The 19998-nt window shown below is 45.4% G+C and overlaps 1 protein-coding gene across 1 annotated transcript; it reads left to right on the top strand.

Annotated features, from left to right (window-relative positions):
• The first annotated feature begins 352 nt into the window (after positions 1-352).
• On the top strand, positions 353-19793 carry PRSS16 (serine protease 16). Its single transcript, XM_083159842.1, has 12 exons — positions 353-508; positions 3182-3363; positions 5122-5221; positions 5447-5576; positions 6203-6326; positions 7162-7239; positions 8658-8705; positions 10722-10985; positions 13252-13393; positions 13518-13697; positions 16099-16244; positions 17383-19793. The coding sequence occupies exons 1-12, from the start codon at positions 445-447 to the stop codon at positions 17434-17436; spliced, it is 1512 nt and encodes a 503-aa protein (XP_083015968.1). The 5' UTR covers positions 353-444; the 3' UTR covers positions 17437-19793.
• Positions 19794-19998: the final 205 nt, after the last annotated feature.

Below are 19998 nucleotides of genomic sequence, written 5' to 3'. Positions count from 1 at the left end.
TGTACACTCTGTAATGTATTTATATATCCATAATCCTGCATTTATATATGACTGCGTATGTTTGTTCTTTTAACTACAAGTTACCCAAACTATCTACAAAAAGCAATAGTGACAATAATGGTATTCCTGCTACATATATACTGTATTGTATGACTGTGCTAGGGAAAGGATTATATTGTATCTAGCACATACTAAATTGAAGCTTATAAATGTCCAAACATCTTGCACAAGTCTGCAGAAAATGTCTTGTATGAAGTGCAGTGAAATAGTTAAACCTCTGGTCACATGCTGCTTCCTTAGCAAAAAGCACAAGCTGAGTGTGCAAACTTTTTGAGCCAATCAGAAGTTAGAATAGTCATGTGATTTGCCTCCAGTCATGTGACCAAGCCTGTACTCGGCACTGTGTAGTAAGTTAGCTGCTTTCTGTTCCTCTTTATATCTACAATGAACAGTCAGTGGCTGTATGTCCTCCTCCTCCTGCTGCCCCTTCTGGGTGAAGCTGATGCAGGTTAGTAAAATACTTCTTGCATTAACCATGTGTATCCCACTTCTATAAACGACTGCACTCTCTCTAAAGAATGTAACTACAGATTCTGAAGGTGTTATTCTCTCCTTTGCTGCTGATGGTCTTCTCTCCTGGGTGCCTTGTGATGTTTGTACTGATCCCAGGGAGATCTGACAACACTCCCACATTCCCTGACTTGTCTGGTCAGGTATGCCGTGTGTATTTGTGGCATTTCCCCCCCTGAAAACACCCATTTTCGGGGCATCCTATATATGAAGGAGGTACTGCAGACTCCTCTGCTTTCTGCGGCCACAGCCCCATAGGTTTCCCTGTAGGGAATGGGATCATTGGGTCAACCAAATGTTGTTCGACAGTCATTAGGTCGACACCATTGGGTTGACCTACTGGAAGGTCGACATGGGTCAAGGTTGACAAGTGTCTAGGTTAACATGGGACAAGGTTGACAGGTGTATAGGTCGACACATGCGTTAGGTGGACATGAGTTAGGTCGACATGGGGTTTTTCACAGTTTTTTTACCCGGATGTTGACACAGTCGACATGGACAGAGTTTTAAGTGCACCGCGTCTCGCCATGCTTCGGGCATGATGCCTCGCTTTGCTCGGGACACTATTTTATTCTCCCACCACACATTAGTGGATGGTAGACCATGAAATGCCGCCTGTGGGCACATGTCGGCTCAGAAAACAGTGAAAAAACCCATGTCGACCTTTTGACTGTCGACCTAACACATGTGTTGACCTTGTCCCATGTTGACCTAGGCACCTGTCGGCTTTATTCGCCACCTCCTCTTCTCCCTGGCGACATCTGTCACAGGCAGCTACCCCAGACAGGACACCCCCCCGGTCCGGACACTACGAATGGGCATCAAATATATCAGACAGAAAAATCTGTACGTGTGTATGCACCTTAATGTGTTCACTGCAGCATTCTATTCGATGTCCATCTCCTGCCTGAAGCCAGTGTTGATCTAATAGCACATCAAATGGAAAATAGTGGAAGTCGAAAAAGAGTAGAAAAAAACATCAGAGCAGGTCAAATAGTCCATATTTGAGAAAACGGAATCGAACCGTGTGTACGAGTAAAGGTGTGTACACACGTATCGATTTTATTTTCGATTCAATTTGCTTTCAATTTCGCCTATTCCACCCCCTTTCGATTTGCTTTCACATTCGATCTGCACTTTTTCATTAGATATCGATCTTGATATCGATTCGATTTACATTCAAGGCACAGTGTACATCGAAATTTCCTTGCCTGCACAGTCTATTTACAACCCATGGTGGTTGGCTGTGGGGGGCTGTCCTGCAATTCAGGTCCTGCACAGTTATATGCCCACAAAAAGTCGCACATCACCTACTTTCCTCCTTTGCTGTGCAGCCTAGCTATGAAGGCAGGCACAGGTCGGCCATTTTTCTGACCTCGGCGGCTGCGTGTGACTGTCTGCACTCACCTGTGTTGTCCGGACTGCTTCCAAAACACGCTCAGTCCCATCCACTCAAACCCTTGGTCGACGCCCAGTTTCCGCCCCCATCATGTTGTTGCTGCCTCCTGTTTCTACTTAAACTGCGGTGGAAATCACAGATTAGCGATTTTTGGAGATCTGCAGGGCTAGTTTTATCAGCCCCATACATGGATTGAGAGGGGCATTGACTGACAGAGCAGCATACGGAGGCATATATGAACAGATTCCCATACATTAAACACCACTGATTGTGGTGTTTAATGTATGTGAATTGGAACTGTCATTTCCTCTTCCTATTCTTTGTTATTGTTGTCCGTTTTAGTTTACTGCACGGCTTCCTCTATAGAGTTACAGTATATTGTATCAGCTTAGGTTTAGGCTGATCAGTTACAGGCGGCTGCACGATAAACGTGGCTCTGATCTGTGCGTCCTGACGCCAGTAGCGTTGCCAGGGCACACAGGAAGTTATGCCTCTGGCTTTCTGACGCGCATCAAGGTATTCTGGTAGTAGGATAATATTACTGGAGCAAGCTTGTGGTTCATCGCCTAGAAAATCTATTTTAGACACCAACTAGGTCGACAAACATTAGGTCAACACCACATGCAGGAAGGTCAACATGACTGTAGGTCGATGTGTTTTAGGTCGGCAGGGTCATTAGGTTGACACAAGCATTAGGTCGACATGAGGAAGGTCTACATGGGGTTTTTCACTTTTTTTTGTCCCGAATGTTGATATGTACACTGAAACGTAGCATTCGCCATGCTCCGGGCACGGTGCCTCGCTAAGCTCGCACATGAAATACCGCCTGTCGGCACGTCGGCACGTCGGCTCAAAAAAAGTGAAAAACCCCATGTTGAACTTTTGACTGTCGACCTAATGATCCTGTCAATCTAACCCATGTCGACCTAGTGACAGTGTCCCATGTGATACTGCCCGATATTGATACATCCGGCAGCATCACATCCCTGAATTCACAGCCCAGTGTGTGGATCTGCATTAGACCCATTGTTCTGATCTTCAGTCTGTTTGTGCTAGGTGAGGACAGGTCTGCATGTTGTAGGTAACATGTGGAGAGAATGAATGAAAGCAAGAAGTATAAGGTGGTCCCCATTAGTGATAGTGTACAGATGGGAGCCTCCTGTGGCACTGCTGTAGAAAGACTGTTCCTATGTCCAATTTGTTTCTTTACAGCTTGGAACCAAAGGCAGATCCGGAAGAAGATCCACCAACTACAGGAGATCCATAAATTTAAATCCTTCTACAGTCGCCTTGGGATTCCAAAGGGCGGAAATGCTTATATGCCCCCAATTGAAGGCTTTCTAACGCAGCCTCTGGACCACTTCAACCGGCGAAATAATGCCACCTATAAACAGGTGAGTAAATAGAGATCAGCAACAGAAAGTAAGCATAGAGTACAGGGGGTTTATGTCCACACAAGGAAACCATTGTCTTTTTTGACCTGTGCTGGTTAGATTTGCTTCCTTCTAGGGCGGTGACTGGCATGTGTTGGTTAGATGTGCTTGCTTCCAGGGCTGTAACTAGGGCGGTGACTGGCATACAGCGCTACATATGCTCTTTGGGCAGAAAAATGGCTGGCACCATACTACTGTCTCTCCCTTATGCCCACCCTACTGCCGCTAACTACAGCGCTGCCTATTACATGCATTACAGCAGACAGTGCAGCAGCTGCTCGTTATTATGCCCCCCCCCCCCCCCCCCGCTCTCCCATCTCCTGCCGCAACATTTCCTGGGAGATACATTGTGATGTCTCTCGTAGCCCATTCCCACAGTGCCCAGCACAGCGAGGAGCCATGGTGTTCGGACAGGGATAGAGTGGCACTGAGCAGGAGTGAGTTGACCAGAAACGAGAGTCAGGATAGGTCCAGGTTTGACACACATATTGATCGGGCTTCCCAGCTCTTCAGAAATGAGTGAATCACTTGCGGCATGATTCACAATCTTGTATTAAGTGTCTATTCTCCATTTCTTTAAATTAAAGACATAATAGTGGGATCTTCCCTAGCGGATTCACCTGCTACAAATAATTGATTGTAGGAACCTGATTTATTATAATTTTTTTTTTGTGTTGACATTTTTCAAATATATGCGTATAATGTCAATGTTTTATTTGATGAGCCGTATAAGACAGTGACTCTTTATCATGACATACAAATCTCTGAAACAACCAAAAGCTGGTGAAATGAATATATAGCACAGTATATATATTTACAGCGAGGTACCAGGGGCACCATGTTTTTCCTCCACCTCCAAAGCCCAATCCTAACAATGTTTCAGGACAGGCCCAGGTCAGACAGCACAGCCCCCAGCAGCAGAGTCAGGTCCAGCCAGGTTGGAGTGCGACAGCAGCAGGAGTGACTCCAGAGAGACCGCCGTAGTTGTGCAGTCATGGACATACTGCAAATGTCAGGGCTGTTACTCGGGTGGTGTGGATGATGCGCAGCACATATGCCCTGCGGGCGGAGAGCCGGCAGCATCCCTCTGGAAATTGCCTATGTACTATGCACTGCCGCAAACTGCAGCGCTGCCCTATGTAAAGTTGTGTGTTGTGTTTAAAGTCTATGGGGCACTGCTGTGTGGGCGTAAAGTGTAAGGAGCACTACTATTCTGTGGTTGTAATGTGTAAGGGGGACTGCTATGTGGGCGTAAAGTGTAAGGATCATTGGTGTGTGAGCATAATGTGTAAGGAGCACTTCTAGTCTGTGGCTGTAATGTGTAAGGGGCACTGCTGTGTGGGTGTAAAGTGTAAGGAGCACTACTAGTCTGTGGCTGTAATGTGTAAGGGGGACTGCTATGTGTGCGAAAGTGTAAGGATCATTGGTGTGTGGATGTAATGTGTTAGGGGCATTGGTGTGTGGCTGCTGTTCCTTCCTGCGTGTACTGTATTAACTTTGTTTTGTATTTTGCAACTTAGAAAACCCAACCATGGCATAGTTACATACAAAAGCACAAATTGGTACTAAATCACCCTGTACTGAAATCTTCTAGACCAGCATTGATATGTTTTAAATGTGCTTACCACCGAAAGTCATGTAATGTACACATACATGTCCAACCATTAATCTGTGGCCACAAATGTGATTTTGTTTTCCACTAACATTGTTCTTTCCTAGAGGTACTGGGTGAATGAGGAATTCTGGCAGCGCCCTGGGGGACCCGTCTTCCTATTTATCGGTGGGGAGAGCTCGGAGTCTGAGTTCTCTGTCCTAGCAGGTTAGTAGAACATTGCGTGACTGCTGCTTCTCATTTCCTAATTCTATCACCATGATATGACTGTCACATCTAGCACTGAGACCACTGAGTGTGCAGGTCTATGTTATACTTTGCATGTCTGAGCTGTCAGTCCGATAGTGGTAAAAATGCTGGTGTTAGCGCAACCTACTGTATGACACTTGCAGTCTATCAGAGAGCCTCATCGGAACAATCCATCTATTGTAGGTGAGCATGTGGAGCTGGCACAGACACATCGCGCCCTCCTGGTATCTCTGGAACATCGGTTTTATGGAGCGAGCATTAACCCAGATGGACTGACGTTGGAGGCCATAAAATTCCTGTCCAGCCAGCAAGCGTGAGTACTAAACTATTAGATGTCACCACCAAAGGAGTGGGGTGGGGTGGGGGGAGCACAGTCTTGCCTGGCAAAGCTAGTTTTCTTTTCGATTTCCACTATACGTGAACGCGCATTAGTATCGAATCTGCATTGAATGCTGCTAAAAGCATATCTCACTGTGTGTACCCTCTATTAGCACAGACACGGGTAGATGTATAAAGATGCATGAAGTGGCCCATGGTAACCAATCAGCTGCTCTGTATAATTTTCTATTATGCAAATTCTAGGTTTTTGTAGCGAAAGGGAAACGGCGTGTGCAGCCTCTAAAACAGCGAGACTCACAGCTAAATGCTGAGGGCTCCCTGCATTAGCCGCGAGCCTCGCTATTTGGGGGACTCCTCCCCGTCCTCTGGCAGCGAGGATTCCCCCGGAACGTTGAGTAGGGTGATCAGCCGGCGCGGGGGTTAAGCGGCGATGATCGCTTGTTTTTGGCGATCCTCGCCATTTAACCCAGTTGCCGGCCGCATTGAATACGGCCCATAGTATCTGTGTTACTCCATTGCTCCTCCTATGACTCTTGGAGACATTTCTTGTTGCATTTAGAATATGTCTTTATTATTCCCCCCCCCCCCCTCTCTCGCTAGACTTGCAGACCTGGCGTCTTTCCATCTATTTATCACCCAGAAATACAACCTAACTCGGAACAATACCTGGATTTGCTTTGGAGGTTCCTATCCTGGATCGCTTTCAGCATGGTTCAGAATGAAGGTGAGACTGTATTAATGTCTACCTGTCTTTAGAAGGAATCGGTACATCTGTCAGAATGAACTTAGGTCTACAGTCATTAGGTCGACCCCACTAGGTCGACTGGCAGGAAGGTCGACATGGGCCAAGGTCGACATGAGTTAAGGTCGAATTTGCATAAAGGTCGACACGAGGAAGGTCGACTGGTCATAAGGTCGACATGGGTTTTTCACTGTTTTTTTGTCCGAATGTCGACACAGTCGACATGGACACAGTTGGCAGTGAAAATTGGACCCTCGCTTCGCTCGCAATGCTTCGGGCACGGTGGCTCGCTTCGCTCGCCACAGCTTTAATAACCTCCTCCACGCCCTAGTGGATGGTAGGGCATGAAATACCGCCTGTCGGCACATGTCGGCTCAAAAAACAGTGAAAAACCCCATGTCGACCCTATGACCAGTCGACCTTCCTCATGTCGACCTTTATGCAAATTCGACCTTAACTCATGTCGACCTTGGCCCATGTCGACCTTAAGTCAGGTCGACCTTCCTGCCAGTCGACCTAGTGGGTTTGACCTAATGACTGTAGACCTAAGTTCATTCTAATAGATGACCGCATCCCCTTTTGAATGACCTCCCATACTTCATATTATTAATTCAGTGTATCATTCCGGCTCTAGTAAAAATAATAAAAAAAATACTGTCTATACATAGAAATAAATATCATTGTACTTGTTCACGAGCACGGAAGCCAAAACAATTCACTTTTGTTTTCAGTTTGCACAAATGTGAATATATTTTTCTTTTTCTATATTAAGAATCCTAGATTTAATTCATTTCATTAACGTTGTGTTTTGTTGCAGTTCCCCCATTTGGTGTTTGCTGCTGTGGCCTCCTCTGCCCCGGTCAGAGCAGAGCTGGACTTCATAGATTATAACAAGGTCATGTAACCTACAGTATACGTCTCACATGTTCTATAATGCTTTGTTAACCGGCAGAAAGTTTTCCGTGTCTGTGGGGCTGAATGCATTACTCATCAGGAACTAGCGGGGATGGTAACCAGTACAGGACGTCACATGACCAGTTATGGGAAACGACAAACCACATTTTCACCTTTTTTATATTTTATGTATAGATCTGCAATGTTGTAAAAGTGAGGAAGTAGATAATTATGGGGCCTACACATGGGGAGATTTCAGGCCATTTGGTCAGTGAGCTGTGCAGCGCTGTGTGCTGAGCGATCTTGCTGAGCGATAGACATTTATTACGGGTAATAGGATAAATTACTGATCGCCGTGGAGGGGGCGGGGCTAAAATTTTAGCTCCGCCCCCTCCTCTGAGACCCGCGGATTGCGGCATTTACATGCCGCAATTCGGGGGGCTCAGGGGGGTCCCCCAGATTCCGGGAGGGTTGCCCACCCTTCCGGATGGCCGGGAGGGGGACCCGATTTTCGGGAGACTCCCGGGAATTCCGAGAGGGTCGGCAACCCTGGATAAAGGTTGACATGAGTTTTTTTCACTTTTTTTTTTTTTTCCTCCCCTAGAACAGGTGTTTTTTTTTTTTTTTTATACTTCTGCTATCTAAGTGGACATAGAGGGAGAATATAATGGTGTGCATAGCGTAGTGAGGCACCGTGCCGACAGCATGGCGAGTGATGCGCTACACGTGTCCATGTCGATGTAAGTCGATAGACACAAAAAAGTGGAAAACACATCAACCTTTTCCATGCTGACCTTTTAACGTGTATCGACCTAAGCCGCTTCAACCTCTTTAATGCGTCCATTGTCTGTCGGCAAATAGTGGTCGACCTAGTGACTGTCAACCTTAATATAGTAGACCCTAGGACCCATACCCAGGGTGCCATGTAAAAAATGCTGATACTTTAAGATGTGCTTAAAACATTGGGAGCTGCTCACTAGTAATTAGTGAGCATTCCGTAGGTGTATAAGGCCACAGGAGCGGTCATGCAGGCGGGCAGAACATGTGGTTACCATCGCAATCTTGGTTGTGGTCAGAGCAGGGAGGGTGGTTGTGGTTAGAACAGGGAGGGTGGTTGTGGTCAGAGCAGGGGGAGGAGTGAGGTGTGGTCAGAGCAGGGAGGAGTGAGGTGTGGTCAGAGCAGGGAGGAGTGAGGTGTGGTTGGAGATGTAGGGTGGGGACGAGAGGCTGAGAAGCTTTGGTGGGATTCTCTATGGATGGGGAAGACGGTAGGTTGCAGGAAGATTTGGTGGGATTGTAGTGTCTGATCATAGTGCAAGGAGAAAGTAGCTGTCCTTCCTCCAGGTGTTACATGGTGTTCTATGGAGGAGAATGTCCCACAGCTTACATTTTGTGACCTTCCTCTCTCTCTGTTCACAGGTGGTGGCTCAGAGCTTGTCAGACCCGGTTATTGGAGGGTCAACAAAGGTATGGCTATGTAACTATGGGGTCTATGTACTAAGCCTTGTATAGAGATAAGGTACCAACCAGCCAGCTCCTAAATGTCATGTTTCAATCCCAACCTATGGCATGGCAGTTAGGAGGTGATCAACTGGTACTTTATCTCTCTCCATGGCTTAGTACATTTAGGGCGGGATGTATTAAATTACATCGCCGCCGGACCACAGCGATGCTAGCGAATATTTATTAACATATGCGGCTAGCATCACAGTGCGATGATGGAGGCCCCCCGTGATACCTGTGATGTGGTATGTGGGGGGTCTCCATCACCTCCCTGGGTGCCTCCTCCTCCCCTCACACCAGGAAGCCTAAGCAGGCTGTCCCTGGCGCCGTCTCCTCCCCCTGCAGCTGGAAGGATGTCCGGCTGCGTTGCTAGGGGGAGGAGTAGTTTAACTTCCGGGTCCAGGAGGATATGGAGGAAGGTAAGCCAGGGGGAGGGTGGTATCTACGGCGGAGGTGGTGGGTTGTGGCAGGCTGCGATAGAAGCCCATAGGCTGCCCAGCGAAAACGGTGCGGCCTGGTTTTAGTACGTTTAAAAATGCGGTAAAGCCCTGAAAATGGGTGTTTTACCGCATTTTTCGCTTAGTACATCCTGCTCTTACCCTTAAATCACTATGTTAGTTTGAAGTAAAATAAATGAACTATGTTTATATAGGATATAACAGCTATTTGGACTTCTAAACTTTAGCTCATTTAAACCCCCCCCCCCCCCCAAAAAAAAAGAAAAAGCATTTAAAGAGTTGAGTAAGATCAGTTTTTCTATAAATGCATATTTGCCATTTGTGTCCTGACTCATGAACTAGGCAATGACCCATAGATGGCAAGCAGAACATTAACAGCTGTCACAAGATGCTGAAATACCTGGTCTGTGTCTCGCCTTCCAAATTAATCTCCTAAGGCCTAGGTTCTCTGTCTTCCCCAACACCCAACACTGCAGTGAAGGATCGTCTTGGTATAAAATGTTTCCAGTTAAACTTGCTTCTGAATGAATGCACATAACTGCTACCCCTTTAACAACGTACACAAATAACCCAGGTTTTTGCCGTGTCGACCCAGGTCTCTGTGCAGTGTGAAAGTGCCAAAAAGAAAAGCCCGGGTCCAGCAACCCGGCATTTCGACCTGGGTTAAAAGGAGGGTTTTACCCAGGTCAGAGCCAGGTTGCTGGGCAGTGTAAACGTTCGGTAAATAATTAATCAGACCACCAGAATTAAGGAAAATATACCTGTACATGCCACTGTGTCGGTAACATTCAGATATGGCAAGAGAGCACATTTATTATCATTACATAAGTGATGCAGGTCACGCTACATGTAACCTAGATGTAATGTGTGTAATCTATGTGCCGGCAGCGTCGCCTGTGTCACTCACCTGACTGCAATGGTGTGTGTGGTTGGTTACTGGGGAAGGTGGTAATGTGGTCTAAAAAGAGGAACGATATTGGAATGTGTGTACTGTAATCTTCTGGCTGCAGCAACAATCCCAGCAACACCTACAGCGTATGGGCCATAGGGTCAAAATGAATCAAATCGATAGGTCAATAGGTCAACCACTATAAGTCGACAGGCCTATATGTATGCACATGAAAAGGGTCGACATGATTAAAAGCAATAGGTAGACCTGAGTTTTTCACAAATTTTTATGTACCCTGTCCCCTCGCATGGCTCGCCATGCTTTGTTCTCAGTGCCTCAATACGCTCGGCTGAGTACATGATTGCAGGCGCAGGTTGAGACATACCCCAGAAACAGTCCCTGACTATCCCTTTGTGAATAAATCATCTCTGTGGCCCCCATTGCAGGACCACTGCGGAACCTGTACAGTGCGACTCTGTCACCTGCTAAGTTCGACAATTTATCTCTTGACAGCAATACCATTGGGCTTGCGCACACCTCTGATTCATGCTCACAGTTGTGTTAGGATGGGACTGTAGCTACAATGACGATCCCTTTCTGCAGTGTAACAGGTGTATGTTCATCTGTTTTCAGTGTCTGGACAGAGTGAGAGACGCTTTCCGGATAGTGGACAGACTGCTTCAGACTGGGAACACCACTCAGCTGGAAGGAGACTTCTCCTCCTGCGCGCCTCTCCGTGGCCCGGAGGATTATATAGAGTTTGTCAGCAATTTGGCTGATATATTCATGGGGGCTGTGCAGTACAACAGGGAGTCTGCAGGCAGTGATGTGCAGAAGATCTGCGGGAGTATGGTGGCTGCAGACTCTCCATATGAAGGACTGAGGGCGGTCAATGTGGTGAGTTTCACAGTACATCATCATTGTCCATGTTTCTTGAAAAAATCATTTTTTTGAATTATTAAGAGCCAGATGTATCAAGCTTCAAAAAGTGATAGAGTGATAAACAACCAGGCAATCAGCTCCTACTTGTCATTTTTCAACCCCAGCCTGTAACATGGCAGCGATGAGCTGATTGGCTGATGGTTACAGCTTGCCCATAGTCATTTCATTACCTCCCAACTGTGCCAATTTCCTCTGTCCTGTCCCTGTCCTGCAAGCACTCAGAAAGATCAGCAGTCACTGCTCTGCTGTACTATGCGGTTGGGGGCAGTCTAGCATTTCTAGTGTCATTTCTATGGCTGGGCAAGCCACACAGGGTACCTGCATGCCCCCCACATTGGAGGGACATTTAATGAGTAATGCATGACTGATTAAGTAAACTGGGGATTTCCAATCGCTTAATTAGTCATTAATGAGGTGATGCAGTGGTTCTAGAGGTTCCCGGGATTTTTCCTAAAAATAAAGATTTTAGGAAAAATCAGAGTTGCTCTCATACAATTGAATTGCAAAAACCCTGTGGCTGTGGGAATAGCCTTGCGCGGCGGGGTTTTTACAAATCTGAGTGCACATCTTAATATTCTCTTAAATTTTAAATTTTAAGGGCCTGATTCTTTATTCATTTTAAAAGCACCCATGCACACCCCCACTATCCACATCACCCCGAAGCGTGGCAAGCAGACGGTTACGCGTCCTCCCGACCTTTTCATACCCCCACTATCCACGTCGGCGTGGAGTTGATTTTATTAAGTGTGGCAAACGCAGCGAGCCCGAAGCGTGGTGAGTGTATTCCGCATCCCCGCTGCACTCGGGGTGACGTGGATAGTGGGGGTGTGCATGGGTGCTTTTAAAATGAAGTACCATCACATCTCATCACATGGGTGCTTATACATTGAAAAATCGCATCGCACCGCAAATGGCATGCAATGCGATCCGCGGGCAGGGGTGCACTAAGGAGCATCGCATAGCACCGCAAAATTGCATGCGATGCGATTTTCCTACGGTGCCGTACATATGTAAATTGGGCACCCTGCAAATACACAAGTGCCCAAAGCTTAGTATGACATTGGGAGAGGCCTCATTGTTGAACTTGATGCGAACAGGTGTTTAACCTCTTAGAATCCTCCTCCGCACTTTCACCTGAGGTTCTGGAATGTGGGTATTTGTGTGAGGGCGGTGGTTGGAGCAGTAAGCAGGCATTTTGCCTAGGGTGCCGAAAAACCCCGCACCATCCCTGTACATTTTGGGAGAATGTAAGAGGTTTGAAAAAGTACCACATTTTCATGGACTTGTCTAAAGAATTTAAAGCTGTGATTTGTTTTATTTATTTATTTACCAAATCGGACAGTTTTGCCTCTTGTGTTGTAGTGAATGTTACCAAATAGGAGCCTTTTATCATAATTGCTGTGAATGCCCTAAGATTCTGAGCTTTTTACCATGGGTCAGAGGAAACTACTAGGAGGCCTATTGCAGGATAGAGATCCCTTAAGCCTGTAGAGTGTAGACCGTCCTGTTGGTTATACCACTTCTAACAAGCTCCTGTTCCATGTTGTTCTGGCTGCTATAAGCATGATGGCAAAATACCAGAAGGGATCCTTAACACCGGCCCGTGATTGGAATTGAAAACTAGAGTACAGTTTACAGTAGCAGGAAACCGCTCATTAGTTTTAGACAAATATAATCAAATTTGTGATGCTGAGGGTTCACAAGAATCTGGCCATGGGTATATCTTATGGTGGGATTCAATACATTCTTTTTATTAGTTTGCAAGTATTTTGGTATTTTTTAAATATATATGTAATTTACCCCTTTCCAACCTGCACATCCAACCTGCCATCCCCGATTTTTCCCTTTTTATAACCACATCCCAATTAATATTACACTTTACAATTTTTATTGCGCAAATGACTTGGCAGCGGTGATCCCGTGCGCAGCCGCTCTGCAAAATGCAATCGTTGCAGCCGCTGGGATGTGCGTTAAGACGTTTTAGATCCACCTTTTGTGTACAAAGATGCAACCATCAAATACTCAGCGGCCGATATCAAACTTCAGAGTATTTAAACCGCCCGCAAATAGTGCTAGCCTGTCAATAACTTTGCGGAATGTTTTCTGAAATCTAGCGAATTACTTTATTGAGTGTATGGCTGTGCACTGCACTTTTTGTTTTTGCATCAAAAATATTGGTTAAAATAAATAAAACCATCATTATATATTTCATATTTTTCAGATGTATCTGGACTTCATCGGCCTGAAGTGTGTGGAGAACTCGCATGAGAAAACATTGTCAGACTTGAGAAATACAGAGCTGAGCCCGGTGGGAGTTGGGGAACGGCAGTGGTATTACCAAACGTGCACAGAATTTGGTTACTGTAAGTGCTGTTGAACTGCATAATTATATATATATATATATATATATATATATATATATATATATATATATATATTCTAGTATTTATTCTGTACTTCAGTAATTATATCTCCACCATTCAACAGATCAGACGTGTGAGGGCAGCTCATGTCCGTTCTCCCCTCTCATGACCCTGAACTCTCAGCTGGACCTCTGCTCGCAAGTCTTCCAGATCCCTGCCGCCTCCGTCCATCAGGCTGTCCAATTCACTAATGAATATTATGGAGCTGATCATCCTAAATCTAGCAGGATAATCTTCGTTAATGGTATCAAATTTCCAAATAAATGAATGACTTAATAGTATGTGCGAAATGGTGCAGGTCTTACGGCTAATGTCTCTAGCATCGATATCATAAATAACCATGTCTAGTATATCCTTACAGACATTATACTGGAAGTTGTTCTTAAATCAATGCTTTGTGATTTTTATTTTAAAGCAGCAAATTACTGAACCAAACAAGGAGAGTTCCATGATGAGATCACATTTTTTCAAATGTTTGAAGGAGTTCTCCACTGTCAGATAACTCTAATTTATTGGATTGCGCACTATGTATTCCCGCTTTACCCTACTGGTTGGCACCAGACGTTCTATCATCCAGACAGTACTGATTTATTTCTGTTGCCCTTAGATACAACACATAACTGCTTGTTTGAAGTCAAAATCTGTATCCAACTAAGCTGATCAGTTTATGTCCGATACTCAGGGTACGGGTGGAGCAGAGTATTTTTGAGACTCAGGGCGGGATGTACTATGACGAAAATGCAGTAAAACCCCCGTTTTACTGCATTTTCAAATTTACTAAAACCCGGCCGCACTGTCTTCGGCGGGCAGGGTTGTGGTGATACCCTATAGAAGCCTATGGGCTTCTATCGCCGCCCACTGCCTGCTGCTCCTCCTCCCCCAGCAGCATGTCACACCCGGGGATGTCCTTCCGGCTGCAGGGGGAGATGCCGGGGACGCCGCAGAGCCCAGGAGGTGACGGAGACCTCCTGCAAACCACATTACTGGTATCATGGCGGGCCTCCGTTACCGCACTGCCATGCCAGCCGCATATGTTAGTAAATATGCACTGGCATCGCGGCGATGTATATTAATACATCCCGCCCTCAGAGCAAAGATTGTATAGCTGGCCGGTGCTGTGCTAGCCATCTAGACCTTTTTACCTTCTTTCAAACCAAAGGGGGAGGGGTAAATCTGAGCCTATGCTGTTTGGGGCATGTACCTGTTGCTCACTTGTTGGCTTGGACTTTGAGGTAAATTTACAAAGATGGGAGTTTTTTGGGGATGTTGCCCATAGCAACCAATAAGATTCTATCTATTATCTGCTAGAATGGACTAAAATAATAAGTAGAATCTGATTGGTTCCTTTGGACAGCATCCTGTATCATATGCCACTGACCGTGCTGTAGGGATCTGGCTATTTTCACTTTGGGGGAGATTCTCTAAGCTAAAAATGCGGTAAAAACCCCGTTATCTGGGTTTTTACCGCATTTTGGGATGCTTTACTGCGGCGGGGGGCATGGCCATAAAAATCTGGCGATGCCCCATAGAAGCCTATAGGCTTCTACCGCAACACTCCGCCACCCCGCACGGACCCCCGCCGCCCCGCATCGCCCCCCCCCCCTCTCACCTGTGTCCGGGCAGCACAACTCTGTGCTGCCCGGACCTGTGACCTCCTCCTCCCTGCACTGATCCTCTTCCGGGTGCAGAGAGGAGGAGAGCCCGGCGCAGCAGCGCCGGGTAAGGGAGGGAGGGGAGAGCCACCGAATCCCCATGTATTTCTGATAAAAAGGGCCTGATTCAGGCAAGTTTGCTATGCTTCGTATGCTCGCAGTGCAGCGAACAGGTAAAACTACACCCGACTGAATGTTATTTCCTATGGAGATAGCCGAATTTGGGGTGGGAGGTGATGTTGTGTAACGTCAGCCCTCCGCCTCGAGCAGGCAGCAACGTGCCCAGGGGAACGCCAGCGTTTTTATGATGATGCGCCATATTTGCGACCGCGCAGACCCGCACCATCGGTTGGGGAAGCAAATTTGGACCTGGCCGACCAGTCCACTCCCCAAAGTCAAATCATCCTAAACCCAATTGGATGATATTTCTGTCAATCAATGTTGCCTGTCAAAGTCTATATACCTGCTGTTTCAGCAATCCTGTCTGGGCCTAGCGGTTTGATTTATTTATTTATTTTTGTCCAGGTTTTACCAGCGTTTTTTTAAAACTCTGCTTGATAAGTCTGAGGTTTCTATACTATTCTATTATTTCCATGGTCTAAAACAATGAGAGGTAAATTTACTAAAGCTTCTAAAATTTAAAAGGTGGTCGCTCATAACAACCAATCAGATTTTGTCTATCATTTCTCTATTACATCCGAGAAAATCATCGTCTCATTGGTTGCTATGGGCATTATCATCTTTTCTTTTTTAAAGTGTGCTTTCTAGGCAGTTTTGTGGTGGGTTCATCCTCAGCTTACTGTATCTGTGGGTTGTTAAACTAAAATAAATGCAATTAAACTTGCGTTCTATAATGATTTCACCCAGAGAAATGTAATAAACTTTAAACACATAAATTTGTATACAAGGCTTTTCCTTTGGTGGGTTTGGATTGCGCACAATTGCGCCATGTTCCTGCTGACGACTAACGCCAGTTGTACCTCTCTCCTGCAGGTGACGTGGATCCCTGGCATGCACTCAGTGTTTTGAAGAATCAGTCTCGCTCTGAAATCGCCATCTTCATAAATGGCACCGCCCACTGCGCAAACATGGGTCCTTCTCGCCCCACAGATCCTCTGTCCCTGCAGAAGGCTCGAGAGGTCAGAAAAAAAAAAAATCACATTAGGCCGAAACCACTACATTTATTAATGTACACATTGCGGGCCTGACTGAAATCCGACATCCGCACTGTTCGGAGAAGAAAAAAAACCTATGTTTACCTCAGAGTAATACAAATTTTGTGGTGCATCTGCCCCCTATACCAGGTGTTCTACCATCCGAGCGCATGTGCACCCACATATACTAATTGCAAAATATACCATACTGCTTTTACAACTACAGCTCATCATATATGGGTCATTGGGTCGACCACATTAAATATGTCGACAGGGCTAAGGTCGCCAGGGTTGGACGGTCGACGCAAACATTAGGTTGACAGTCAAAAGGTTGACATGAGTTTTTCACGCTTTTTGTCAAGAATGTCGACATGGACACTGTCAAAGTGTACCGCGTCACCCTTGCATGGTTTGCTGTGCTCACCATGCTTCGGGCATGGTGCCTCGCTGCACTCGGCCACTATTTTGTTCTCCCGACACGGCGTAGTGCAGGGGTTTGCAATAAGCGGCCCTCCAGCTGTTGATGAACTATACATCCCAGCATGCCTTGCATCAGTTTCAGCATGGCCAAATAGCAAAACTAAGGCAAGGCATGCTGGGATGTGTAGTTCATCAACAGCTGGAGAGCCGCTTATTGCCCAACCCTGCGGTAGTGGATGGTGGGGAATGAAATACCGCCTGTCAGCTTATGCTGGCTATAAGAAAACATCAGCCTTCCCATTGTCGACCTTCCAACCCTGTCGACCTAGTGACCTCATCCCTCTTATATAATAAACTGCTGCTCCTTGCCTTTGAGGTAATTCAAGTGTTTTGCACGCAGGTGGCCAGTAGATGGCGCCTGACGGAGCAATTTAAGTCTTGCTCCGTTCAGCTGCGCACAGCAGCCAGTGCTGACATTACTGTTATGATGATCCATCACTTTGATGGGCTGGCACAGTAGCTAGTCAGTCATTAGTGCTTGGCCCACGTTAACATGTGCACAATCCTGAGGCATGCGCAGTGCAAAAAGACAGAAAACACGCACTGCTGACAGGCGTACGTACATCTCTGCATTGGCCCTTATGTTTTGTACCCCAAAGAGCAATCTATACAAATATTCTAACAATTATTTTATTTTTTCCAGGAAATCGCGATTAAAATTGGCGATTGGCTTCAATCTGCGCGGCAGACAGCGTAACTTGTGTTCCGATCTCTATAAACAGCAAGCGGGAAGAAAAGTCATTGACCACTGGAAACCTTTCTACAAACCTTTTATATGTTTTTGTATAATGAGACTCTGCAATAATGCTGGTTTTAGCCAAAGAAGAGTGGGCAGTTTACGGTGTTGTTTTGTTTGTTTTTTTACGTAAAAGAAAAAAAAAAAAATTCATTGCACATTGATATACAGTATAAATTAGCAGCAAAGACGATGTTATCAGGTCAGGGAAACATTTCCAGAGCAGTGAACAAAACTAGACTCTAATTGCACATTTCATGAAAAATATTTTCTCATATGAGGTTTTTATTTTTTATTTTTTTTACTTATAGATAAATAAAAAGGAAGTACAGGAATAGCCCGGGGAGGGGAGGGGTGGGGGGTCCTACTAATAGCTGACTGTCTCTGCGACTGCTATATTATTTTCCTAGCAATGGTACTAATGTCCGGCACTTACCAGACACATTCCTTGCTAGATTACAGTATGTCGTCTGGGTCAGAGTTAGACAGGCCCACAGGTGAAACCCTCGGTGGGCCCTACAGACTGAGGACCCCACCCCCTTCTCTGGGGAACATGTTCCGGACTGTGGTAAATTATCATGAATAGAATATATATAGGGGCCCAGACCACATGCTCATATTGCTATTATTATCAAGTTTCATATATAACGCTGCATATTCCATTGCCCTTTGTGGGGGTTATTCAATTGTTGTGGTACTTTTTTGTCTAGCCAAGAAATGGGACAAATTACTATTCAACCTATTACTGTTCAATTGTGGTTTTTGTCATTTTAAGCCGTTTCAGTTCATTTTATTTATTTATTTTTTTTACTCAAAACTACTTCAGTAAAATAAATGACTAAAAAGTTCAAAATTTTGCCGAAAACACATGGACCATCCACATATTAAAAGAAAATTGTCTCTTTAATTGAATAGGTCAAAACTAAATATGACCTAAAAACATCAGTGTGCCTAGTTGAAAAACTCTTTACCAATTGAATAACCCCCTATATTGGAAATAGTTAGCCAAGCCTCTGTATTGGCTGGCCACACCCCCTCTGGAGGATGGTCACTCCTCCCCAGCATGGGCCGCTACTACTGCATTTCTGGGAATGTGCTGCCCCATTCCCACAGAAAGTTGAATGTATGTCTTGTTTTTTTTGTTTACTTTTATATTACATGAAGTTAAATTATTTTTACAAAAAATTACTTTGTGAGCATTTAGTAGGTCTCTTTTCTATCAGGGGCTACTAAACTTTGATTTCAATTTAATTAAAAATCTTTAATTAAAATTTGTGTTGTGCGTTTTATGTACACTAACAAACACTTTCAGATATAACTATATTCGCCTCTCCTGAAGTATCAGTAGTTTAATATCTACACTGGTCTGAAGTAACTGGTTTACCCTACCACTATATACATTTATAGAGTACTAGGTAAAAGCCCATCAAAATGACTGTTTAGAGTGCCCATACAATCAGGGCCGGCAACAGAAATCATGGGACCCCATACACTGTTATCTCTGGGGCCCCAACCCCATCAAACGTCATCAATCCCTTCCCATGCTGGAACATAAACTGGACACACTCCCTCTCCCCCTTTGGCCTGCGCTCTATCACACTGACCCTCACCCTGCGTTATGCCGAAGGGCTCCCTCATCCTGCAGCCTGCACTAAATCACAATGACGCACTCCCTTACCATGCTGCCTGCGTTCTATCACACTGATGCCCTCCTTCACCCGGCTACCTGCGTTCTATCACATGGACACACTCCCTCACCCTGCGCTCACATTGATGCACTCCCTCATCCTGCAGGCTATGCACTATCACACTGATGCACTAGGATGCACTAGCTCACCCTGCGCTATATCACACGGACGCACTCCCTCACCATGCTGCCTGCGTTTTATCACATTGACGCACTCTCTCATCCTGCAGCCTGCACTATATCACACTGACGCACTCCCTAGTCCCAAGGCCTGAGCTCTATCACACTGACGCACTCCCTCTAGCATCCTTAAAAACTGTCTGCTGTTAGGGGGCAGCCATTTTGTGATGGTCATTATAGAACTGCAGGAGGAGATGGAGCCGGGAGAAGATCTGCGCTGGGGGACCCTGAATGCGGCGGGGTAAGGAGGGTGTTTAACTTCACCTGGGAAGATGGGTGGGAGGGCTAGGGGGAGAGGCCGATATCAGTTATGTCACTGAGTAGCTTACCTGTATTGATTACTCTCGTTGAATGTCTTGGTTGTTCTTTCCTTTTCTTTTATGTTGCTATGGTGATCCTTTTTCTCCAGACCAGGGTTTATTTTATGCAATAAAAAAATTGAAGAAAACAATGTGTGAGTCTTTTTTTTTTCTTTTCTGTATAACTTCTGGTTCGTTAAGTACGTCTCACTTAAGGCGTACCTAACTTACAGGTATGGAAATACCCATACTCACGATGGTATAATTTGTAAATCTTCGCGTAAAGGTATCTTTTCCAACGATATAAGTATATAAAAATATTTATTCATATAATTTCCAAAAAACATATACAAAATG

Source organism: Crinia signifera, chromosome 9, assembly GCF_055691185.1.
Source record: "Crinia signifera chromosome 9, ASM5569118v1, whole genome shotgun sequence".
Taxonomy (NCBI): Eukaryota; Metazoa; Chordata; class Amphibia; order Anura; family Myobatrachidae; genus Crinia; species Crinia signifera.
This window is presented reverse-complemented; position numbering and strand designations above follow the sequence as displayed.